This window comes from Dama dama, chromosome 6, assembly GCF_033118175.1.
Source record: "Dama dama isolate Ldn47 chromosome 6, ASM3311817v1, whole genome shotgun sequence".
NCBI classification, from domain to species: Eukaryota; Metazoa; Chordata; class Mammalia; order Artiodactyla; family Cervidae; genus Dama; species Dama dama.
Window position 1 is genome coordinate 18512441 of NC_083686.1, and position 25477 is coordinate 18537917.

The 25477-nt window shown below is 40.0% G+C and overlaps 3 protein-coding genes and 1 pseudogene across 12 annotated transcripts in view; 2 read left to right on the top strand and 2 right to left on the bottom strand.

Annotated features, from left to right (window-relative positions):
• Positions 1–2208: 2208 nt before the first annotated feature.
• Positions 2209–21064, top strand: ABRAXAS1 (abraxas 1, BRCA1 A complex subunit). 6 transcript variants are annotated; one of them, XR_009693368.1, is made up of 10 exons: positions 2209–2312; positions 5243–5333; positions 7124–7160; positions 9836–9902; positions 11783–11976; positions 12959–13078; positions 14088–14172; positions 16597–16711; positions 17079–18060; positions 20928–21064. XR_009693368.1 is itself a non-coding variant. In XM_061145631.1 (9 exons), the coding sequence occupies exons 1-9, from the start codon at positions 2226–2228 to the stop codon at positions 17513–17515; spliced, it is 1233 nt and encodes a 410-aa protein (XP_061001614.1). In that variant the 5' UTR covers positions 2209–2225; the 3' UTR covers positions 17516–20619. The 6 variants fall into 6 exon arrangements, 4 of the variants coding, with proteins under 4 accessions (XP_061001614.1, XP_061001617.1, XP_061001616.1 ...); XR_009693369.1 differs by lacking the exon at positions 20928–21064 and adding an exon at positions 18477–20619; XM_061145631.1 differs by lacking the exon at positions 20928–21064 and having other exon boundaries at positions 17079–20619.
• LOC133058477 (E3 ubiquitin-protein ligase RNF138-like) lies at positions 5348–6656 on the bottom strand (annotated as a pseudogene).
• Positions 19623–24789, bottom strand: MRPS18C (mitochondrial ribosomal protein S18C). 3 transcript variants are annotated; one of them, XM_061145636.1, is made up of 6 exons: positions 24176–24395; positions 23395–23447; positions 21421–21504; positions 20386–20443; positions 19823–19882; positions 19623–19738 (listed from the first exon to the last, which is right to left on the bottom strand). In XM_061145636.1, exons 1-6 carry the CDS (start codon positions 24273–24275, stop codon positions 19662–19664), a joined length of 432 nt encoding a protein of 143 aa, XP_061001619.1. In that variant the 5' UTR covers positions 24276–24395; the 3' UTR covers positions 19623–19661. The 3 variants fall into 3 exon arrangements, 2 of the variants coding, with proteins under 2 accessions (XP_061001619.1, XP_061001620.1); XM_061145637.1 differs by lacking the exon at positions 21421–21504 and having other exon boundaries at positions 24176–24393; XR_009693370.1 differs by lacking the exon at positions 24176–24395 and adding an exon at positions 24651–24789 and having other exon boundaries at positions 19623–21504.
• HELQ (helicase, POLQ like) overlaps positions 24497–25477 on the top strand; it is a 48656-nt gene continuing 47675 nt past the window's right edge. For all 3 annotated transcript variants that reach the window (XM_061145626.1, XM_061145627.1, XM_061145628.1), the window contains exon 1: positions 24497–24894. In XM_061145626.1, the coding sequence (XP_061001609.1) occupies positions 24718–24894 (177 nt within the window). In that variant the 5' untranslated portion in view covers positions 24497–24717. The remainder of the gene's footprint in view (positions 24895–25477) is intronic.

A 25477-nucleotide genomic window follows, 5' to 3' on the forward strand; every position in this document is an offset into this window, starting at 1 on the left:
TCATGGGGTCGCAAAGAGTCGGACACGACTGAGCGACTGAACTGAACTGAACTGAATGACTAATGATGTTAAGTATTTTTTCATGTACTTATTGAGTGCATGCTCAGTCACTCAGTCGTGTCTGACACTTTGCAACCCCATGGACTGTAGCCCACCAGGCTCCTCTGTCCATGGAATTTTTCCAGGCAAGAATACTGGAGTGGGTTGCCTTTACCTACACCAAGGATTCCTGACACAGGGATCAGACCAGGTCTCTTGCGTCTCCTGCATTGGCAGGTGGATTCTTCACCACTAGCACCACCTGAGAAACCTGTGCATCTTCTTTACAGAAAAGTCTACTCAAGTCCTTTGCTAATTTTTTTTCTGCTGTCATTGAATATATATTCAATGTATATTACATATATTCTTTATATATATTCTGGATATTAATCCCTTATCAGATACATGATTCACAAATACTTCTCTTTTCTGTAGGTTGCCTTTTCACTCTCCTGATAGTGTCATTTGATGGACAAAAGTTTTTAATTTGATGAAGTAAATAAAATTCATCTTTTTTTTCCCTTTGGTGTTACACACAAAAAAATCATGGCCAAATCCACTGTCATGAAGATTCCCCCCCATGTTTTCTTCTAAGAATGCTAGTTTTAGGTCTTTCATTTAGGTATTTCATCCCTTTTGAGCTAATTATTGTATATGGCATAAAGTAAGGGTTTAAATACATTCTTTTGCATTTATTGAAAAACCTGTCCTTCCCCAATGAATTGTCTTGGCAACCATGTCAAAAATCATTCACTCTTGTATGTGAGGGTTTACTTTCATTGTCTTGGACAAACTTTAAAAAAAAGTTTTTAATCCTTTAGATCATTACTACCTATAAAACACAACTTAAGTGAAATCTTTTTGTATTAACAGTGACTTTGCTGAAATGACAGCAAGAAACTTAATTTTAGAGAAAAAACATAACTTCTAATGCTATACATGTCTTCAGTATGTTAGTCAAATATGGCTGCTACACAACAAAACCCAGAAACAAGCAATATTAATTTAATTCAGTAGTCTGATATATAGCTAGCTTTCATTTACAAACCATAGCTTTATATATCATGTGTGGAAAATTGTTAATTCATAATCTTCCTATTCCCCTTGAAGACGATAAGTTAAAATTTTACATAGTCTCCTGCTCAATCTTCCTCTGTAACTCAGCTTGCTCCTTGCAAAGTCTGGATCACATAGGTCACATAGTCTCAGAAAGTGGGGACTTACAATACTAGGAACTGGAGCTTATCTCGGTCATCCTTGTCCTGCTCTTTGCAATTGTCCAGCCCCTGCAAACCTGCTTAATCATGCCTGTCCATGTAAAGGTCAGGCATCCCCCTCCCCATCTTGACCACTGTTCCCGGGTGTGCAAAACCCCTTAGTTTAAACCAGCCTATGAGCAGCTAGTGTTGCCCACTATAGTTTGTGTATAAAAGCTCTGTAACTCCTTTGTTCTGGGCTCATAGCTTGGAGTGTTAACTCCTCTGGGCCCGCTGGCATAATAAACCTGAGTTCTCCAGCTCTCTGTCTCTGGTGCTTGGTTTCTCGATTACTGCTTTCTGCAGCACCCTTATCAAATGATCATCAGCATGTCTATAACTATCATTAACTTGTCAGAACAAGGTTAAACAGTCTGTATATTCTTTGAATTGAGTTCTCAATTTTCTAAAAGCGAACACTCAAAGAAATCCATCTCCCTCCCTCATTCCACGAGATGAAACATCACTAGAGAGTTCTAGAAGAGACATTCTCTGACGTTGTCATTAGTATTCTAGAAGTTTCAAATGGTAAAGCGTAGCATCTGACACTGTGAAAGCTCCAAACGTGGCATTTCCATTGTGATATTATGCCACTAGGCAATGCTTCTATTCTGTCAGCTGTTTTCATTTCCCATACTTTCGCATCTATGCCAGGGCCCCTCTGAAGCAGTTAGCTGCTAAGGCCCTATTCCTGGTCCTGGGCAGAGCAGTTGCCCAACACCCAGAATGACAGACCTGAGCACTAGCTACAACCTCTTCGCAGCGGCATCCCCACCAGAGGGCGCCCAAGCCTCGCCCGCCGGCCCGCGGCACCGCGGAGCGCGCAGTGGCCACTGCGCAAGCGCAGACCCGCCTCCTCGGGCGACTCCGCCTCCTCACTCGGCCCCGCCCAGGCCCCGCCCCCTGGAGTCGCGCGGCGGCGACGGAAGCATGGAGGGCGAGAGCACGTCGGCGGTGCTCTCTGGATTTGTGCTCGGGGCGCTCGCCTTCCAGCACCTCAACACCGACTCGGACACGGTGAGCCGAGGGCGGGGGCGGAATGCGGCGTCGCCTCGGAAGGGCCCCCCCCAGCCCCCGCGCTTGGGCGACCTCGGGCCGCCGCTGCTCGGGGCCGGCCCGTGGGCTCCCCGCCGCCGCCGCCGCCAAGGCTCTCTGCCGTCGGCGCTGCCTTCTGTCGCTCCCGGGCGGCCCTAGAGGTGCCTTCTCCAGGTTCAGCTCCCCTCTTGGAACCAGTGTTTGCGTTCCCGTGCCTCGCACGCCCCCGTGTCTCTCGCAGTCCCCCTTTTCTGGTCGAACTCGGTCGTGAAGGAATAGAAAGTTCACACAGCGTTCCCGCCGCGGCTGGGAACGTTGCGGGTTAACTTGCTCCTTGCTCCCAACCGTGGTTTTCGCAGACAACTCGGTGTTTCCCTTGCGGAGCAGCAGTTGGGCACGTTTGCTCAAATGGATGGCTCGTAAAGGAAAGATGGATTATGCCACCGGTGGCTGTTTTGGCGTCAGTCTTAGTACGCGGAAAAGATCTGTATCGGGTATCTGACTTGTTTGCATTGTTGTCAAATTTATTAAGCTATGGCCTCAGCTTTCGCTTTTATAAGGGTACATTTAAGCGTACATTTAAGCTATGGCTTCCGCTTTCGCTTTTATAAGCGTACATTTAAGTACATTAAGTACATTTGAGCGTACATTTAAGTACAGCCTCCAATATGAAATATTTAAATGCTGATTTCACACTTTTGCCTAGGTTCAAGAACCTCTAGATAAAGTTAAGTGATGAAGTAGTTTTTGTTTTTTTAATTGAGCCTATTTTTAAAACTTTTATATTTATGGAACTAAAAACCAGTGTAAAACTTGGAGCCCGAGGAGTAGTGTCAGAGAGAGGAAGTACCTTGTGTTAGTCGTTCAGTCGTGTCTGACTTTTTGCGACCCTATGGGCTGTATAGCTTGCCAGGCTCCTCTGTCCTTGGTATTCTCCAGGCAAGAATACTGGATTGCCATTCCCTTCTCCAGGGGATCTTCCTAAACCCAGGAATCAAACCTAGGCCTCCTGTATTGCAGGCAGATTCTTGGCCGTCTGAGTCAAAGAAAGGAAGTGCTTAGTAACTTGCTAAGAGCGTTTAGGGAATATCTATACCAAACCTCATGATTTCTGCTAAATGTTGTGCCTTTCATTTTGTAATAAAGGCTTGTCTTTTCCAAAACAGTATTTTGGCGCAGTCCTAATAAGGTTGGAATTGATAGCTTTTGTGTATGCAAATTTTAATTACACTGTAGCTTAACACCTAGCATAGAGCAAATATATGATGATTTAAAATGCCTGTGGTTGTGGAAATTATCTTGACTATCTTAGTGTAAATATAAACAGAATGGGCTTAATCCTATGTAGCTTAAAGGATTAGCACTTGCGAAGTACCATACTGTTAGGGCTTTGCTTCTCAGATCTTTCTCCTAAAGCCTTTAAAAGCTGGTTTTCTGGGTAGTTGTATTGTCTTCTGTTGTCTCTTTTCCAGGGGTTTGTCTAGAACACTATAGAGTATAGAGTTCTGGACTGTTCCTCTTTGATTCTAATGAAGACTCACATTGTGGAAACATTGCTTTGTGTTCTTCTTTTAATGAATTTTTAAAAGTAGTCTTAACTAATTATAAAGATTAAAAATTCATTGTCAAGCACATTGGGTCTCTAAGTGTACCAAGGGAAATAATTGAATTCTTTGAAATTCACAGAAGTCACTGCTGTTGTGGCAAGATGCCTACATCTTAAAAAGAACCAAGCTCCTCTTTTATAAAGCAGACTCTGATATTGATTTCCAGATCATTAATAATGAGCACAGTTCTTAATCTAAAAAGCCCATCTTGTGTCATTTCATAGCACAGAAGCCGTCACTGACTCAGAAGCCCATGCCATTGATGGTCGGGCTAGTCATTTGGGATGGTCAGTTATTGGCACTCTTCCTTCTACCTATGATTTTCTTACAGATGGGTGGTGGGTCAGTCAATAAGTTGTGTCCAACTCTTGTGACCCCATGGACTGTAGCCCGCCAGGCTCCTCTGTCCATGGGATTTCCCAGGCAAGAATACTGGAGCCAGTTGCCATTTTCCTTCTCCAGGGAATCTTCCCAACCCAGAGATTGAACCCGTGTCTCTGGTATTGGCAGGCAGACTCTTTGTAAACTTTCCTTACAAATGTAGCTTCCCTGGTGGCTCAGCCGGTAAAGAATCCACCTGCAATGTCGCAGATCTGGGTTTGATCCTTAGGGTGGGAAGATCTCCTGGAGAAGGGAACAGCTACCCACTTCAGTATCCTGGACCGAAGAATTCAGACAGAGGAGCCTGGTGGGCTACAGTCCATGGGGTCGCAAAGTGTCAGACGCAACTGGTCAGGACACAACTGAGCGACTTTCACTTACAAATGGGAGTCTTCTTTTCTAAGGCTAACTGTGCTGCTCTTCCTTCCTCAAACATTATACTCTCATTTCTGGCTTTAAGCCTTTTGTGCTTCCAAGAGTGCTAAAGTCACAGTGGTATTTAGTCTCTTCTAACCATGTTTTGGGCTTCCCTGGTGGCTCAGACAGCAAAGCGTCTGCCTGCAGTGCAGGAGACCCGGGTTCTAATCCCTGGGTTGGGAAAATCCCCTGGAGATGGGAATGGTAACCCACTCTAGTACTCTTGCCTGGAAAATTCCATGGACTGAGGAGCCTGGTGGGCTACAGTCCACAGGGTCACAAAGAGTCAGACACAACTGAGCAACTTCACTTTCACTTTCACCCATGTTTTTAAAACTGGTCATGTGTCCCATGTAAACTGGAGTGCACCTGGTCTTTTGAGTATACCCCAGTTGGTAGCACACACTTGCACATGTTGTAAAAGTCTCGGGAAATAACGGCTAATTAAGTGACTGAATGGTAATCCTATTGGTGTATTCCATATACTGCTTATTCTTATCTTCCTAGGAAGGTTTTCTCCTTGGGGAAGTGAAAGGTGAAGCCAAGAACAGCATAACTGATTCCCAGATGGATGATGTTGAAGTTATTTATACAATTGGTGAGTCATTTATTTCTGTGTCTCCTATTTTGATAGTTTATGCTGAAAGGGATCAGCATAAGTTACTTTTAAGTTGTTAAGGAATAGATAAAATTTTTAAAGGCAAATTTTAGAACAATATATTGCACTCATTTCTTAAAGTTATGGCTATACCCTAAAGCAAGAAACAGTGTGAGACATAGGAAGCAGATTAAGATTACAAGATTCTCCTGGTCAGGAGACAAGGATGAAACAGTTCCTGCATACACGTAAGTGGCAGGAAGATGGTCCAGCAAAAGAAGGAACGAATAAGCAAGACCAAAAAAGGTAAAACAGGTTGGAGTAAAATGTAAACTGGTGCAGAAAATTTGGAAGATAAGAACTAAAAAAACTTATTGGTTAAATAACTGGAGTGTTAGTCATTCAGCCCTGTCCCAACTCTTGTGACCTCCTGGACCCCTCTGTCCATGGGATTTCCCAGGCAAGAATACTAGAGGGGATTACCATTCTGTTCTCCAGGGGATCTTCCTGACCCGGCGATCAAACCGAGGTCTCCTGCGCTGCAGGCCAATTCTGTACTGTCTGAGCCACCAGGGAAGCTCAGAGGTCAGGCCTTATCACCGTTGAAAGAAAATACAGTGAAGTCACGTCCGACTCTTTGCGACCCCGTGGACTAATGTAGCCCACCAGGCTCCTCCGTCCATGGGATTCTCCAGGCAGGAATACTGGAGTGGGTTGCCATTTCCTTCTCCAGGGGATCTTCCCGACCCAGGGATCAAACCGGGTCTCGTGCACTGCAGGCAGATGCTTTAACGTCTGAGCCATCAGGGAAGCCCAGTTTGATAAGTGAAAAAAGTACAACCTACAGATGTTTACTTGAAAGATTCTTCTACAGCAGTTTGGTGTTGGGTTTTCTCATATAGGTGAAGACTCACAAATTCTCCATAATCAGACTGATGTCTTTGATTTAAGTGACTAAGGAAATTTCAGGTAGTCTGACTAGTATCTCCCTGAGGAGAAGCAATGCCATAGGAACTGTGTGAGGTCGGTGATGACTGTGACAGTGATCCTGTAAATGCTCTCTGACAATCACAGAAAGATGGGGTGCCTGGAAGAGCTTGCATTGTCTTGATGACTTTCTGTGTGATTATATGTGAGTCTTTCACTCTTTTCACTGTTCCCTCCTGAATCTTGAGGGACCTGAAAGTTTGGAATGATAGAGGAAACACCATATTCATCTTCATACCTCTTTATGAATTGCTTCATATGTGATCTGTAATGATGTCTCATATGATAGAATCTAATGTTTGCACAGCATCTGCAACTACCAGAATTTAGATGTATTTAGATGTAGTATTTCTATAGACAGGAGAATAAAACTCACCTCTTTAGAGACGTTGAACATTTTTCTCTAGTCTACAATTAACACTGACAAATCCTTTATGAAACAACCAGTTGCAATAACAGATAATTCCTTGAACAGCTACTTTTATCAGTTGGGTAAAATTGGAGTATAACTGTTTCAGAACTCAGTGAAAATAGCAACTGTGACCTTGTCTTTTGTGTAGCCATTGTTAAACCTAGTTAGAAAGAATATAGCATTCTAGTCACGAGTGAGGCTCTGGGTTGAAATCTCTCTGCCTATTGCTTCGTCTTTAAAATGGAAGGAATAATAACATCTATCACGTGGGTTTGTTGTCAGGATTAAATGAGATAACAGTAATGTAAATCCTGGCATGAAATGCTTGATATATGTTGTTCAAGTGATCATTAATGTAATGATAACTAAACATTCTTTTTTTTTTCCCCAGACATTCAGAAATACATTTCATGCTATCAGCTTTTTAGGTGAGTAGTAAGGGCAAGTCAGAAATCCATTGTGAAAATTATTATCTGCAAGTGAATCTTCAAAACTAACAAAGTATCTTAGTTACAAGTTATACCTGGTGGTACAGATTAAAATAAAGACTTTTTAAATATCTGAAAATTCACCTCTTCATTTCAGCCCTGTCTAATAGTTCTTTCTCTGTGTTTATCTGCTTCCTTCAGCTGGTCCTCACTGCCTCTCCCAGGTACCAGTTTACCTTGAGGATTGCTTTTCCTTCTCCCACCCATCACCTTATCGCATACTGTAAACTCAGTGACACGTTCTCATGCATCAGCAGCAGTCCTTTTTTCCTACCTTTTTATTCCAGTTTATCATCTGTTTCCTCACTTCTGTTTTTTTAGTGTTACCTTTTGTCTATTAACTGGTTAGGTTCTTTATCTAGCCTGCTTCCTGTTGTTTTTCAAGGGTGGAAACCTACACTCTTAACCCTGCAGATAGTAGTAGTATTCTTAGCCCTGATAAGCTGTGATGTTTTTAAAAACTTTTCATTGAGGTTTATAATACATAGAAAAGTACACAAATCAGTGAACTTCCATAAAGTAAGCAACTATAACCATAAAACAATATGGTGTGGTTTTGGTGAAATAGTTTTATGGTTTATGTAAACGGTACGTGAATGTCTTAGAGTCACACTGCATGCACCGTTTCCGAGGTTGTGTGAGAGTTGCCGTGGAGCAAAGTTAAGGTGAGAACCACCCTTGGAGGCCTAGTGTGGCTTAAACTGCTGTACTGGAAAGGGGCGCAGCTCCTCTCTGTCGCCTAATATACAATGGGTATGAGAAAATACCTTTGGAACGAGGGATTCTTGGTGGAGATTCATAAAGAGTACCTACTTGAGGAACTCTGGGGCAGGAATGGATTATGGAGGGAGAATGAAAAAAAAAAAAGTGATTCAGTATCTCCTGGCAACCACTTTGCGTAATTAGACCAGCTTTTAATAGAGTCTTAGAGCTGAGGACGCCGTCTGATCCAGTGATAAGGAACCCATGCCTCAGCTTTCTAGGTTTACAGAATTGTGGGGCAGGGGACGGGATAACTAACAGGTAGCAGTAGGACAAAACTAGAGGAATTCGGATTTCTTAAGTTCTAATCCCACAGCATGCTGTCCTGTTTCTCTCTGGTTTTAAATGATATAGGTGCACATATTAAAAACAGCCTTTCAATACCATACTTCATGGAATCCGAGCTGGATAAGCCTTCGTACTCAGTTTTGTATTCTGATACACAGAGTGGCAAACTGTGGCCCCGTAAATAATATGGCCATCCATAAATATTATATTTTTTAAGAGTTAAAATGACGGACGAATATCTAACAGAGACTGTTCCTCAAAGCCTAAGATACTTACTTTTCTGGCCCTTTTACAGCAAAAGTTTATCAACACTGCTCTGATACATTGTTTCTTAAAGCTTGCTACTGAAATACACTGATTCTCTTAACTCAGAAATCTGGGGGAAATCTGGAAAATAGCCCATTGAAGCCTGAAACTGAAAATCACTTTAAAAAAAATTAAGCAGTTTAACATGAATTCTACTGCACAATGTATTTCTACAAAAAAAATGCCCCCTTCCCAAAAGCGTCACATAAATTAGTGCTTGCACAGAAGATGTACACTGTTGTCCTGCTACTTCTTTTACACTCTGGTATGTTGCCTTGTTTCCCAGTTTGAGAAGCTCAGAAGTGAATCATCCTAGAGAAAACACAGGAATAAACTCTTGTATTTAGATTTTTCATGTTGGAATGAATAGGTGAGATGGAAGAGTCTGTTCAATGAGTTGAACTATTCCCCTTTAGAGGTAGAACACTTTATTTTGTCTATTTTGTAAGTTGAAAAAGTATATTGCCTATTAGGATATATTTTTTCACTTTTATGTAGCTAATTTTTTTCAGTGTACAGACTAGAGTTACCAGTAAAAGCCTATTACAGTGAATAGTATTTGTCAGGAATTTGGCATAACAGATATCTCATCACTGTTGATCTTGATGGAAGTTAAAAAGGAGAAAGATATTTGCTAGCCTTGGAGGGGAAAGAAAGTTGGAAGTCAGTGCTTTAGAATCTTGTAGAAATACTTTTCAGTTCTCCCTACATTTCCTATCTATATTTAACATTCCAGCTACAGAACAAAGATCACTAAACTAATACCTGTCCCTTCCCCAACCCCCCCAGAAGACAACCAACTCCCAAAGCACTTCTCTTAATTTAAGTGTAGCTTTTGGAATTAGCAATGAATAAATTGTTTTCTTTTTGTTTTGCTTCATTACACATTCTTTTGTATGTGTCATTATTGTAAAAAAAAGTTTTAGTATGGTGAACTAGCTATGTGAACTTACAAATACCTGTATTTAATGGATAGTTTGTTTTGTTTTAGGTTAAAAAAAATGTGGTGCCCATACTTATCCCTTGAAGTTTCTCCATTCCTTTTCCTTTTTAATTGCTTATGGACCACATATTACTACCACTTTTAAGTCTGTTCATTTGAGAACTTTCTCTCCTATTTATTTTAGAACTTCATCTCACAGGTAAGTAAGTCTATGAATGTTGGGTTGTTGGGCTAGGAGTAACTAAAATTAAAAGTGCCAATAAAATCATGCCTATTTTTAGTTTATTTCAAATGCCTTTAATTTTGTCCTTTACAGCTTTTATAATTCTTCCGGTGAAGTAAATGAGCAGGCACTGAAGAAAATATTATCAAATGTCAAGAAGGTATTCCCTGATTTACCCTTTCTCTTTTTGTATTATATGTATTATTTTAAGCTCCTGAAAATGTGTAATACTTTGACAGAACTTTCAAGCAGCATGTCTTCACAGTGTCTTCTATAAAGCAGGTGAGGAACGGCTTGTTCTTTCCAGAAATTCAGAGGGGTTTCTCTGAAAGCAAAGCTAGTCATGAAGAATCTTCATCTTGTTCTCTCCTTCTCCCAGCTGTTCTGGCTTACCTAGTGTCTCCCTTTTCTCCACCCCCACCATGCCCCTTCCCACACCACTTATTATGGACTCACGCCACTGCCGTCCTTTTCCGTGGCTGCAGTTAGTTTCTCCTATTGCAGGGATGGTTTCCCACACAGCACCTCACCTGGATCCTCCCCAGCCTGCTTGGTGTTCAGTTAAAACTTGCTGAATGATCAAAAAACATTTTTGTTCAAAGACAATATTTTTTTCTTGGTACGTACTTCCCCTTAAAACTTCTTGATCTCTTAGTCAAGAATAAAAGTAGATTTAGTAAAGGAAGTTTCTTTCAAAAAGCATCCCTTGTTGAAAATGCTTGAGCTTTTCCTCCAATTATATTTGGGTATTTAAAAATGTACCTGTAAATAGCTCGGACATGGAGGAACCTAGATGGCCATCGACAGATGAATGGATAAAGCAGCTGTGGTACATATATACAATGCAACATTATTCAGCCATAAAAAGGAATGCATTTGAGTCAGTTTTAATGAGGTAGATGAACCTAGAGCCTGTGATACAGAATGAAGTAAGTCATAAAGAGAAAAATAAATATCATATATTAATGTATATATATGGAATCTAGAAAGATGGTACGGATGAACCTATTTGCAGGGCAGCAGTGGAGACTCAGACATAGAGAACAGACTCATGGACACGGAGGTGAGGGGAGGAAAGAGTGTAGGATGAATGGAAACAATAACATGGACACAGACACTACCATATTGAAAATAGATAGCCAATGGGAATTTGCTATATGACTCAGCAAACTCATACCCAGGCTCTGTAACAACCTAGAGGGGTGGGATGGGGTGGGAGGTGGGAGGGAGGTTCAAGAGAGAGGGGCTATATGTATACCTATGGCTGATGCATGTTGATGTAAGGCAGAAAACAGCACAATTGTAAAGCAATTATCCTTCAATCAAAAATAAATTTTAAAAAATGTACTTGTAAAAATGTTTTTGTTTTAAAATAATTTTAATTTCCTCAATTTAAACATGCAAACATTAAAAAATTAGTTGCTGAAACTGTCAGAGATCTCCAAAGTGGTAGTTTTTCTCTTAGTACTAGGTTTCCAGTAAATGAGATTTTTCCCAGTTTGAAGAAAAAGGTTTAGTGATACTAACAACACATTTGTTTAGCATGTTATAATTTACAAAACCCTTTCATATGGTCTTAATCTTGCAACGAAATCTGTGATAACATGCCTATTGTATAAATTTCAATTAAAAGCTATTGGCTTCAGTTTACTTCCTTAGCAAACCAAGGATCCAGACAGAAGTTAATTAGTTTTCATTGACATTTTCTTCATTTAAATTTTGACTAAAGATTAAGATTTAAGATAGAAAATGCCATCAGAGAACTAGAGGAAGTTAAGAATTTTTCCTTTAATCCATATTGAATAAAATTGTAGCCCTGTAACTGAATGGGAAGTAATTTAACTGCAAGTCAGTTTGCACACTATATATAAGGTTAAAGCATATTCTTAAGTGTATGTTCTGTTTATTTAGGCCCCAAATCTTGCTGAATATTAAGAAAGCCATTTTTAAGACTGTCAGTTTCACTACTTAATTATGACAGTAAGACACATAATAATTGTAACCATGAAGGTATACACCTGATATATTATTTTCTTTCAGGATGTGGTTGGTTGGTACAAATTCCGACGTCATTCAGACCAGATCATGACATTTAGAGAGAGACTGCTTCACAAAAACTTACAGCAGCATCTTTCAAGCCGGGAACTTGTTTTTCTGTTACTAACACCAAGTATAATAACGGAAAGCTGCTCTACTCATCGACTGGAGCATGCCTTATATAAACCTCAGAAAGGGTAAATGTTGGCCAGTTACTGGCTCTTTTCAGATAACAGAAAAATGTGCTCAGTATTTTCATTGTACTTTTTATGGCTTACTGTTTTTGTGTATTGGCATTAGATTGTCACAGTAATTTTTTTTGGTCTGTTTTAACATTGGTTCTTTATAGATGGGAAAATGAAGGTCAGATAAGGAAATTAGAAGTCCAGTATGGCAACCCACACCAGTATTCTTCTCTGGAGAATCCCATGGACAGAGGAGCCTGGTGGGCTACAGTCCCTGGGGTCACAAGAGTTGAACATGACTTAGCAACTAAACAGTGGAATGATGCCTTGTGTTTCTGACACTGAGAATATGCTGTTATTTGCCATAAGGTGGAAGGCATATGCATGCTTTAGGTATCGGTTGCTAAGGAATATAATGTAGTCCTGAAGCCTGTGTACCTGAGCAGCTTTTCTCTTAACCTCTGCCAGGAAACAAAGTGTTTCTTTTTTTTCCATTTATTTTTATTAGTTGGAGGCTAATTAGTTTACAGTATTGTAGTGGTTTTTGTCATACATTGACATGATGTACAGAACAGAATTTTGGACTCTGTAGACAAAGTGTTTCTTGTTGATCCAGCAAAATGAGTTAATAGGACTCTTCACAGGAAATATAGACAGCATTTTCATGGAGTATGAAAATGAAGTTCAGAGTACCAATAAAGAGTAATTATATCATTCATGAAAGATAGGAAGAATTGCAATGGTAATACCTTATTTTCACGTGTGGTGATCAGTTAAAATAGCCATTAAATATTTTTTCACACAATAATTGTACACTATGCACATCTCACAATTTTTAAAAGCTACTTGCCTCAATAAATTTTTCTTGGGTAAGTAGTAAGAAATGGGGTTTTTGTTTGTTTTTAAATCTTGTAGGGAAAAGGCAGTCTATACTCATAACTAGATGCTAGCCTTTCACTTTATTTTAAATTTATTTTAAAAATTATTTCTTCAGACTTTTTCATAGGATACCTTTAGTGGTGGCCAATCTAGGCATGTCCGAACAACTGGGTTATAAAACTTCATCTGGTTCCTGTACATCCGCTGGTTTCAGTCGAGCAGTAAAAACACACAGGTGAGATTCCTCAACTGCTTTCCCAGTAAACTTAACTCCTATTCATTTTTTGAAGTTAATTTTTTTTATTACAAAGAGAATAAAAATGGAAGGAAAACTGACTAATGGCCACATTCCTGAAGTTTATTCAAGTAAACGAGACCTTTAACGTCTCTATTTCCTTCCAGCATGTGTCCATTTATCAAATATGAAAGGGGGGTGGTAGTGTACAGCCTACATATTGTGACATATTTACTCTTAGATTAAGGAGCAACCTCAAAATAATAATTTTCTAAGCAGTTCAGATTATAAAGGCAAAAAAATTATATTGGATATTAAATAAAGAAAAATAAGGCTTTAGTCAAGACTCACAGTGTCAACGGTGGAACTGCAAGTTTTGTGAGCAGTAAGGGAATAATGAATGTCAGGAATCACAGCACTGGTACTATGGGGTACTTACTAAATGTAAATTTTATGAGACTAATGAACTTGATTTTATTTATTTTTGTGTTCCCACAGTGGTTAACAGTGTCTTATTGAAATTGAATACCATGTTTCATTGATTTTAAGACATAAAGTTTTATATTTATCTCAGTCAGGGGGTTTATAAAATATGCTTTAGAATTGTTTTTCTTTTATATATATATAGTGTGTGTGTGTGTGTGTATATAATGTTTCCTTTTTCAATCAATGATGGCTTGAACTTAGTGAAATAACTGACTGATGGCATTGCCAAGACAGATCCCTCCTCTACCCCTCTCCTTGAGTCTTTGTCTACTTTCACTTAACCTCTCTTTTTGAGTCCTGGAAGTAGTATTTAGGAGGCTGAAAAGTTTGCTGAGGTGAAGGTAGATGAACTAGGTTTCCTGGTTGGTTTTGCTGTATACAAACAGGTTAACAAAATGATGGTCCCTGCAAAGCCAATAAAAACAATCTTCCATTGTTCCTCAACTACAAAGAAGTTTTTTCATTGTATTATTAAAATGAGTTCTGTACATTTGCTTGGAAGAAATGGTAATTTTTTTTACAGCGCTGAATTTTTTAAAGAAGATGGATCTTTAAAGGAGGTACAGAAGATAAATGAAATGTATACTTCTTTACAAGATGAATTAAAGGTAAGTTAAACATTTAAAGATCTCTTATAGAATAGACTTGTGGACACGGCCGGGACAGGGGGGTGGGGGACTGCGGGGAGGAGAGGGTGGGGTGAATTGACAAAGTAGCCCTGAAACATACACATTCCCATATGTGAAACAGATAGCTAGTGGGAAGTTGCTATGTAACAGCAAGCTCAATCTGGTGCTCTGGGACAACCTAGAGGGGTAGGATGAGGGTTGGGGGGTGGGGGGGGAGATTCAAGAGGGAAGGGACATACATGTATTCATGGCTGATTCACATTGTTGTATGGCAGAAACCAACACAACATTGTAAAACAATTATCCTCCAATTAAAAAATTTTAAAAATCTTTTACAGAGTTCATATCACATTGATCACTGAATAAGTACTCTGGGACAGCTTCATAGTTGACTAGACATAAGTTTTTGTATTAGTTTAGCTTCATTAACGAAGACCTCCATCTCAGTAACCTACAGAAATAAAAGTTCATTCACACGGTGTCTTGGCTGCATTCTCTTCTAAATGTCATCTTCATTCTGGGGTCCAGCCCTTAATGTGGGGCGAGTTCATCTTATGACAGGGAAAAGAGCAGCAAAACTGGTGGAAAGTCACAGCAGCTCTTAGAACTTCTGCTCAGAGCTGGCATGTCACCTCCACTCACATTTTACTGACCAGAGGATGCCATGGTAGTAGGCAGGATATATGACCCTTTTACAGGATCAAAAGGGGAGCAAATATTTGAGAACAAAACAGTCTGCCACAGTACTGAGTTGTCTCACTGTGTCCACTCAGGTCCCTTGAGAAGTAGACGTCAATACGGGAATTCAGACATGCAAGTGGTTTGTTAGGCCTCTGAAGAATAAAGCGGAGGGCCCAAGAGTGGCAGGGAGACTTGCCATGTTAAGTCGGCCACCTGAGAGAGGAGACAGGGAAGAAGGGTGAGGGGGATAGGAAGAGCTGTGGACTACATGGCAAGAAAAACTTCAGCCAGATGATGCAGAGTCTGAGCAAAGGTGTCCTATAGGAATAGACTGTCATATCCTCACTGTGCTCAGTCATTGGCTAAGGGAGGCCCGGGGGGAGCATGACCTAAGCGCGAACACAGTAGTGGAACTGAAAGGATGGCAGCAGGAGCCATCGGTCAGCTCTGCTTCCTGCAGATGGGGATCTGAGTAGCATGTTCCATGCCCACCACACTCAGGATAGCGCACCAAGAGAAATGGGGTTAGGTTAATACATTTTACACACTAGTAATATTGTACTTCTTTTTTTTAATATGAATGACATTACAGAAACTTTAGAAAACAGAGAAACGTCAAAAGTCTTAGCATTGTAACTGAACTGTTTGCACTTTGTCACATTCTTCAGTTTTCCCCTAACATATACATGCTTTTATCCTGTGGACAGTGATGGGGACATAGAAATTTGTATCATGATTTTTATTTGATGTATCATTAAGTAATTTCTCATATTTTAGTTCCTTTTAATAGTATATTTCTTAGAGCGGCATATTAGAACTCTTATGTTAAAAGTACCAACTTGGGCTAATTTAGGGACTGGAGAGGTCTGTGAGAGGAAGAGACGGCAGGTCACTGAGCCTAGGAAGGAACTATAACCAGGAGCTTGAATGCCATCTGGACTCCTGTGTCTGCACACTGGTTTCCTTCAGTCTCTACGGATCTTGTTTCCTCACCCACTGGCTGACGAGAAAGCAGCTAACCTACAGCCTCTGCATTTAGATCTCCTCTGTTCGAGAGATTAGGACTTGGCCAGTTGGCTGCCGTAATATTTCTGCTTGGGTCGGGCTGGTGAAAGGTTGCTGGTGAACTCTTAGGGCAGGATGCGTAAGTTCATGAGAAATAGGCTGGGTGGAGAAGTGCCATAAAGTATGCATGAAAACAGGCTTACTACACTATAGTTGGAAATTGGTTATTTTTCATCTGATAGTATTTTGAGAACCATCATCATATATAAATTTTTGTTTCTTATTTAAGATACATGAAATCCAAAATGAAATCACTGAATCAAAGGGTGTTAGTACTTAAAAACTGATGACACATTTAAGACCATTCTGCATTTCAAAAATAGCTTTACAGGAATTGAAATCATCAGTTGTTTTATTTTGTAATAGACAATATACTTTTTTCATATTTATTGTTTGTGTCTTAATGTTACATGTTTGCAGTAACTATGCATCTCAAAATAATTTGTTTCAAAGCAAGTTAAATATCTTTTTTCTGTGTATTATCTAGGAAATAACTTGAATGATAAAACTGTGTAAGTGGGAACTTATTCCTTCAGAAAACTGCAAAATAAAATATTAAAGGGAATCAATGATATAGGATTTTGTATTATTTGTGAACCTAGACTGTAGTAACAATTTGGAACTTTAGCTATGCCCTTAAATTATTTTACTTTGCAGAGTATATGTGAAAAAGTGGAACACAGTGAGAGAGCCGTAGAAAAACTATTAAATGATGTAAATAGATTAAAAGGAGAAATTAAAAAAAGAAAACAAGCACAGATGCAAGCAACACGTAAGTAAAAAGTTCACGTTATCACTACTTTCTTTGCTTTAAAGAAAAATTCTCACTGATTGGAATTATGGATGAGGTGATTGCACTAGCTGATGAACTTGCCACCTGAGGATTAAAAATAACTTCTATTAATATTCTTAAACCCCACCCAACAAAGAACATGGTACAACTGCAGCTATACTATCTTAAGAAATATAACTTTAATTTCCTTTTAGCATAGTGTGACATACAAATTTGGGATTATCATTTTTCTTAATGTAGGTAATCTGGTAGAATTCTTTAAAGTCCTTTTCACTTTACTTACAAATAAATACAAGAGCTTTGTAGTACAGATCCCGTATGTTGAACTGTTTGCTTGCTTGTTTAGGAGAGAAGAATGTCCAAAAAGACCCTCAGGAGAACGTTTTGCTTTGTCAAGCTTTACGGACCTTTTTTCCAGATTGTGAACTTCTTCATTCATGTGTTATCTCCTTGAAAAATAGGCGCATTTCTGGAAGTAGCTGTACTACCACCCACCCTCTCAGTGGGGTAGACAACCTAACCCTAATGGTGGAATACACAGACTTTCCTGAAGCTAGTCCAGCTCGTAGTGCCCTGCCGGTGACCAAGCGGAAAGCCTCAGACACGGATGATGGGTGGCAGTTCAAGAAGTCACGGCTGGGAGAGATACAGACCAGACCCTCTAAAACAGATAGCAGTAGTACTAACCAAGAAAGAGCATCCACAGTGAGCAGCCCAGAAACAGATGAAGAGGTTGAGAGAATGAAGGGTTCTGGTGAATATCCAGAGTCTCCTACCTTCTGATTCTTTTGGGCCTAAAGGAGATTTTTGATCAGCTGAAGGGGAAAGCCGGATGTTTTTTGTTTTTTTTTTTTACTGTGTTCAGCTCTAAGAATTTGAGTACAGAACAAGCCTGGTAATGCAGTGTGTTTGGATCAGCACTTGTTCAGTTAGGTGAAAAAGCCCATTAAGTGGGACCCAAATGATACATGTAAATATGAATGGTGTCTATCACAGAGATTCCATTTTAACATAAAGCAGAAGCATATATTCATTTGTCAAACTTTTGTCGGGCCAGGAACATTTTTTATGACTCTGCTGGGGTTCCTGGGCTTCCCTGGTGGCTCAGCTGGTAAAGAATCTGCCTGCGGTACAAGAGACCTGGGCTCAGTCCCTGGGTTGGGATGACCCCCTGAAGAAGGGAAGAACACCCATTCCAGTATTCTTGCTTGGAGAATGCCATAGACAGAGAAGCCTGGCATTCTATAGTCCATGGGGTCACAAAGAGTGGAACACACCTGAACAACTAACACTACTGGAGTTCTATGTGAATCACATCCATTACTTAGGTAAGCCCCAGTTTTAGTTTCTTTAAAGACATTTGCAAAGCAGCCTAAGTACAAAAGGCTACTAGGGTTTTTTCATTTCCCACTCCCAATCTTATTTGTCTTAACCACACCTAATTTGACTTTTTTTAAACTTAGTTGCCTTTAATCAGGTCTTCTCAAAGCATTTTACTTGGTTTTCATTGCAATAGTAATGTCTTTTTAATGCTTATATTCATCAGTACAAAAACAGAACTGACACAGATCTGGGAACAAAAGAATTGATTCTTGGTAATACAGAACTCAACAGATAAAGAGAGTTGTGGGCTTCCATGTGGTTTTTGAGGAGGATGTAAAGCCCCTGTTCAGTGAGTTGGTTAAGTGGAGGTTGGTTAAGAGCACTTTTATGGTTTGGTTTTTGTATGTCTTTTCCATAACAGAATTTCCCATGAAGACACATCACATGAAGCCTTCATGTTTTACTCTCTGGGTGAAATGCTGAACCCACACATTGCTCTTCCATCAGTGACTTCCTAAGTGATGGTTTTTTTAATATTAGCTATGAATTTGCTGTCATCTTTTATTTATGTGTTAACAGACATTAGTTACTGTGGGGCGCTTATGGAGCCCACATAGTACCTGGGATGATGTGTACAAATCATGAGTTGCTGTTGGGATTGCTTCACTGGTTACTTAAGCAGCACAGGACAGGAGAGGAAATAGGGTTCTGTCTGAGCCCTAATTTTAAAATAAGCTTGATGTCCCAACCTTCAGGGAATGAGGAGAAAAAGAATGCTTGTAAGACATTTTTTTCTCATTCTCTGTCTTTTGGGGATTTGTTTGTATTACTGGAGTAAGAGATGTAGAACAGATTGCGTACGGATCAGCTTATTTAGAGGACACTACTAGTTTATGATAGACTAGTCCAGAGCTGAGTGTTGGGTCCTGTGACAGACTGCACCACTGGCCATCCCCATGTGACATCTGCAGAGAGAAGACGCCTGGTCCCAGTCAGGCTTACTTACCTGCTTGTTAGGAAATCTTCCTTAACAATTTCAAATCCACACCCCATCCTGTGGGATTTGTACATTATACAAGCATCCCACTGCCCTGCACCCATACTCTACAATCCTGTTTACAACACAAAATCTGGGGATAAAGTCAAGTTCCAGTACAAGTCAGCCCTGCCGTGTTTGACATCACATTGTCAGCAGTGTGTTGTATGAACTGTTTGGGGGGCCAGATTTAAGTGAAAACTCCACAGTAACAATTTTTTAAATGTATGTGTATGTTAAATGTAACAAGTGTTAACATTTTAAAATAATATGTGTATGTAAATGTGACAAGTATTAACATTTTATTTTATTTTAAAGTATTAACATTTTAAATAATCTGATTTACCTAGTGAGCATTCTGATATGAAGAGGAAGCCTCACTCCTGAAACACTTTTTACTCATGATCCCAAATTACTATAAGAATTAAAAACTTAATACTTTATAGTTTGACAAGATTTAGCCTGTTAGTTTTTCTACTCAGTGGTTATTAAATCTTATAGTTTGAGCCAGTATTAGCACCACACAACCACTTATTGCAAAATACGTTTATTGTAATAACTTTATGTAATTTACTCCCTATATTTGATGTTACAAACTTTAGGGTCTTTGAGATAGGCAGGATCCTTGTATGTAACTGGCATAAACCCTGTGAAGAAAGAATGAAAGTTCTTCACAAAAGACAATGAGCAAAATTTTGTTTAGCATAATTCAGTTTTTCAGATGTTCTTACCCAATATTTGAGCTCTCTTAATTGCTTTTGTGATTTCTTTTTGTTTCTTCCCACAAAGACCTATAAAAGAAAATACTTTCTTATTCATAAAAAAATGCCAACATTCAAAACACATGACAGTTATGTCACAGAATGGCTGGAAAAACTGTATAAGAGCCTTAGAATAAGTATCTTGGGCTTTGTGGGCCACAAGGTCTCTGTCATCATTAATTCTGCTCTTGTAGCTCAGACATTGTGGAAACTAAGCTATTTAGCAAGTGGCAGATCCAATCTGGCCTGTAGGCAATAGGCCCCTGGTTTAAATGAGAGCCTGAGGATGACTATACAGTGTATTCCAGAACAGCAAAGCCCGAGTTCTCTCTGTTGTCACCCTATATAGTTAGCTGAGTATAAGAAGATACGCAAAATAATTACCCTTTCAGCCTCAGAAGAGACTTTCTCAAAGTATCCATAGTTTTTGGTCTAATAGTAATTTGTGGCAATATTTGAAAATCTGCCCATTTTTTAAAATAACAGAAGTAGGCTTATCTACGTTTAAATTGCTGTAATAGAAAACAAAATACCTGTTATGTGCCTTCCATAAATGCATCCAGTAAATGGAGAAATAAACTGGGATAAAAGCTGGTTTGAGTTATATTTGGAAAGGAAAAAAATTTTACGTTAATACACTTGTATTCAACCTTGTGTACATTTCAAAACACAAACCTTATGTCACCTTCAAGCTATAAAAGGCTTATTAATAAATTTTAGACAAACTTCAAAAATACAAATAAAAACACTGAGTTATGTTCATTCTATTAACAGGTCATCTTTTTTAAGTAACTTAAAGCAATTGCGAAAGTTAACGTCTCTTCCCGAGTGTGTCAAAAAAATGTCTATACAACAGATTAATGAGCATGTTCTTTCAGTGCTAAAGCTGTTTTCTTTTTACTTTTCCATAGATAATTTTTCTAAAGCACTGCTGCTTATAACAAGGTACAGAATATCCCATCTGTCATGATAGTCCCATAATATCAGACTATAGTGAGGTCTTCAAGATGTACAGGTATATCAGGCCATTTGCTGTTACTTATGTTTTATTAATCCTAATACTTGCATTTTACAGTTTCTTGGATTTTCTCCCACCAAAGAAGCTATCACTTTATGCTACTATCAATATACTTAACTCCGACACCATCTTCTTCCCCAAATTTGCCACTTTTAATCTGCTGAGCGCGCGACAACAGATAAAATGAATTCAAAATAGTGATACTGGTGGTGAGGTACGGATAGCAACTTCAACACAGGAGCTTTTCCCTAACTACTCAACTCCAGCGACTGAGAATCACTGCCACAGGGAGCTGTTAAGAGGTTTGGGGCGAAGCAAAAAACAAGAAACACTGAGATGATTAAGAGTAAATGAAGGACAGCCAAGAGGTTCCTATTTTAATAAAATAGCTGCCTTATACATAAAAGTATAACCAGATTTGAAATTACGAAGCTGAAACAGTCACCCCTACACAAAGCCTATTATAAAAGCCAACTTGCTTCTCTACTGTATTAGTAAAAGAGCAAAAGTCCCAAATCAAGTATCACAGTGAAGTAAAACCAGATCTCACCTGTACATTCTTATAATCTACACGTTTTTCACACAAGATACATTTTTTCAGAGGCTCCTTATAAGGATTTTCCATTGGAATAGGCTAGCATAAAGGAAGAAAACAAAAATCTGATAATGCGTTTTGTGTTAACTTTGAATCAAAAAAACTTACTCTCCAAGGGATTAGTTGTACCTTTCTTACTGTGAAAATGAATAAATAACAACAGCTTGGCTTAGAAAAGAAAAATAAGAGTTATTTCTGAAAAAGGCCATTTTAAAGGTTTGCGTGTACTCATACATATTTTGTACAAATATCTTGTTTTAGTTTGGCTAAGGAGGGATTAATTGATGGAGGATGATTCTGTGAAAAATACAATCTTTGGAGAAAAAAGGGTTTATCGGAGGAAAAAAATAAAATCTTCAGTAAGTGATTAAAAATGCTTTGCTCAGATTGTAGGTGACTTAAAATTCTTATACTTAAGAAAGACAGCACAACAGATAACATATGCAATTCTTAAACTAGTATAATCTCTAGATCCATCCCTACATTTCTCTAGATGTTTCACTGATATTTTTGTGTTATAAAAAGACAATGCCCCCATGTGTGTGCTAAGTCACTTCAGTCATGTCCAACTCTTTGTGACCCATGGACTGTAGTCCGGCTCCTCTGCCCATGGGATTCTCCAAACAAGAATACTGGAGTGGGTTGCCATTTCCTCCTCCAGGGCATCTTCCAGACCCAGGGGTTGAACCCACGTCTCTTTATGTCTCCTGCATTGGCAGGCAGATTCTTTACCTCTGTCACCACCTGGGAAGCCCCAATGTCTCCACAGGTTATGTAATACTTCCCAGATTTATTTTTTCTTTTTTACTACAATTTTATAGTAGTATAAAATTGTTTTATAACAATTTAAAACAGTCCCAGACTATTTTATAAGTTTGTGCCAGCCTTTTTGGTTTTTCTTTGTTCATTACTGCTTCTAAAGCTTCCATCACACGGCCTCCGTCCTAAAATCACTTTAGGTGTCTCCAGTATACAGATTCTGAATCTAGAAATGGCTTTGAAGTCTTCAGCCCCTGTAGTTGCACAAAAAACTTCAAATAAATGGGACGTTGTGCCTTTTTCTGAGGAACCCTTAGCTTTCATGAGAGTCTCAGTGGGATTTAAGGACCTAAAGAGAAGCTCTAGTAATTTCATTTACTCTCTTGACTATGGTATGAATTAGATGACCAAGATGGATACTCAAAGGGACTACAGGAGTTCTTTTGTTTCTTCCAATTCCTCAAATGTTCCTAATGCAACTTGCATTCAACTCACATGTAATGACTATTCCTTCTCTATGTGTTTCATGTGGTCTAACTAGTATCAAATTGTCTTTGTATGTAGCAAGAAAAGCTACACTGCCTAAATCCAATGCTAGTACTTGAAATCCATAAAAAACATACATCTACTGTTTAGAAGAAACTGTATTTAACGTCCTGGTATAAAAATTTAATGACTAAGATAAAAATAGAATTGAATTTGAAATGAGGGACAGGGAGTCAAGGTATGGATAAACTTTGCACAACCCCTTTGTTGGACTTTCTGCAATTACAGCATGCATCAAAACTACCTTTTTAAATTCCCAAAGCATGTATCTAGAAAGAAAAATATGGTGTTGCAGAAGTCATGCTTCTTGCTAAGAATCTAGGAATTCGCTTACCTCAAAGTTCACTTAAGTGACTACTCATCAATAAATTTCCCTGGAGAAGGAAACGGCAACCCACTCCAGTACCCTTGCCTAGAAAATCCCATGGACGGAGGAGCCTGGTGTCCATGGGGTATCTCAAAGAGTCAGAACTGAGCGACTTCACTTTCATCAATAAATTACAATTTTCAAACTCAGATTAATGAGTATCATCTTGTCTCTGTCCAGCTGAACTCTAAAAGCAAAGACATAATCTGGGCTTAGTTGCAAATGCCTTATTAAAAGGAAGAAAAATAAATTCTTACCAGGTCCTCATTGCTGGTTACCTGTTCATATTGTGAACAACTTCTCCACAGCACTGCAATTAAACAGAAACAGCAACAAAGTATTTTTTTGTTAGCTCAGCAGCTAAGGAAAGACTGTGTTTCTGTTGACGCAAGATGAACTACGGGACACAATGTAAAAGGTTTATATTCATTATTACTAACAAAGTAAAATAAAGGGCTTTTAGGTTTGAGGCAGTGGTAGACTTAGGATAAATATGCTTTCTGGGGCGTTGGGAAAAGGGCATCTATACCCGTAGCCATACAACCTCTCACCTGTTCCTGAAATTTATTTCCCGTGGGTAGAGACAGATTTTAATGCAAAACTGAAAGGGAAAATGAAAACAGACTCTACAAAAAAAGCCCAAAGCAGATAAAAGTGCCGAAGTGATAGATTCCGTGGCCTATGTCACAATTTCGCCCTGATCTGGGGCCCTCGGATATCTGCGATTTGCTGCTAGATGACTCTGAAAATGCTCCTTCCTTACCAAGTCTACCTGAAGATCTTGGGCAAGTCCCTGCCTCTTTTCGAGAATCGCTCCTCGTACGTTAAAACACTGTACTGGACGACATCTCACACCCTCTTCAGCATTAAAATACTAGTCAATTAAAATACGGGCCATTACAGATCCCCACTTCTTTTGGAGAAACAATCGCCTAAACACCGGCCTCCTTTAGCTAACAGCGACGACTCCAACGACCTAATTAGAGCTAAACCAATGGCTGCAATGCTACAAAAGAGCCTAGGATATGGAGACTTTACCTGCACGAGTCCCGGGATTTGTGAGGCAGACAAAAGCCGCTGGGAAGCGCGTAAACTTTCTCTTCCCTAGCCCACTGCAGAGAGCTACCACAGCAGCCATGGTTCCTTGCTCCTCCCCTTCCTTTCCTCTTTCCAAAAACGTCCTGACAAGTCCCTTCCGGTGTACTTCCCCTAGAGGCCCGAGGACTCGGTTCAAAGGTTCCGCAGTTTGCCGGGAATCAAAAGAGCAGGTGGGGTTTTCAATACGCCTGCGCAGTACCTTCCCTTTCTCCGCCCCTTCCCCCCGACCCCGCCCCCACCCTGCCCCCACCGCTTGCCGAGCCGCCAACCCGGCACACTTAACGACTGGACGAGGAGAGGGCGGGCTCCCAGGTTTGTGCCTTCGTTTCCGGTCCCAAAACAGTCCTCCCAAGGTGGATGGAGAGGGGAGCGCAGCTTCCACCTGTTGCTACCCTCCCCTCGTTGCTGCACTTACCCCTCCACTAGGGGGTTGGCGGCTGGGTCTCAGGAAACGAGTTGGGGCTGGGCCCTTAGGCCCTGCCATGGACGAAGGTGGTTCCCGCATCCGCAGGCGGGTGTCCGTCCGCAAAAGAAATCGTCCTAGCCTAGACAGCGTTTCTACCGCCTGCCTCGCGACGGAGCTTAAGCCCAGCGATGAGGACAAGGAGATGGAGGCCGGGAGCCGGCGGCGGAAAACCGTGGACGTGCAGCCGGTCGAGGTACAGCCCCATCACCTCTCAGATTCCTCTGAGTTCCTCGTTCTATTTCCCACCTTTGGAGTGATGATACAGTCCCAGGTCCCCACTGCGCATGCTCACTGAAAGGCGTGGAACTTGAAACTGCCGCGTTCGGCCGTTCCCGTCTCAGGTGCAAGCAATTGACAGGTCATCTACTAGCCTTCTTGGGCTTACCTCGTCTTTGTTATCGCTGTTAATCCTCACTGTTAGCCCCCGTAGATATATATTGTTGTGAAACATAGACCTTGAGACATAAAAGGAACGGCATGACACAAGCCTATACTTCCAAGTTTTTGCTTCTCCTTGTACTAAAAGTACCCAGACCTGTTATGGGCTGTGTTAAGCTATTTGCTTTATCCAGGTTTTACAACAGAAACGAGACCGAGAAGTAAAGAAACTACACTTCCTATTACAAATCTTGTGTTCTTAATCCCTTCCCTATGTTGCTACCCCCAAATTATACCTCTTCTGTTTATAGACCGTCCCAAGTCAGACTTTCCCTTTCAATTCTATTCTAAGAACAATTTTCTTGGAGTGCCGGGTAGCACAAGCATGATTTTATTGC

Excerpts from the sequence above, each read along its gene's own strand:
- MRPS18C (XM_061145636.1), bottom strand. The coding sequence starts at position 24,275 with ATGGCTGCTGTGGTAGCTCTCTGCAGTGGGCTAGGGAAGAGAAAGTTT. Across the intron at positions 23,448-24,175 it reads AAATCCCGGGACTCGTGCAG|TGCTGTGGAGAAGTTGTTCA; the intron begins GTAAAGTCTCCA and ends GTTTAATTGCAG. Across the intron at positions 19,739-19,822 it reads TAAGAGAGCTCAAATATTGG|GGTTTATGCCAGTTACATAC; the intron begins GTAAGAACATCT and ends CTTTCTTCACAG.
- ABRAXAS1 (XM_061145631.1), top strand. The coding sequence starts at position 2,226 with ATGGAGGGCGAGAGCACGTCGGCGGTGCTCTCTGGATTTGTGCTCGGG. Across the intron at positions 13,079-14,087 it reads CGAGCAGTAAAAACACACAG|CGCTGAATTTTTTAAAGAAG; the intron begins GTGAGATTCCTC and ends TTTTTTTTACAG. Across the intron at positions 16,712-17,078 it reads AGCACAGATGCAAGCAACAC|GAGAGAAGAATGTCCAAAAA; the intron begins GTAAGTAAAAAG and ends TTGCTTGTTTAG.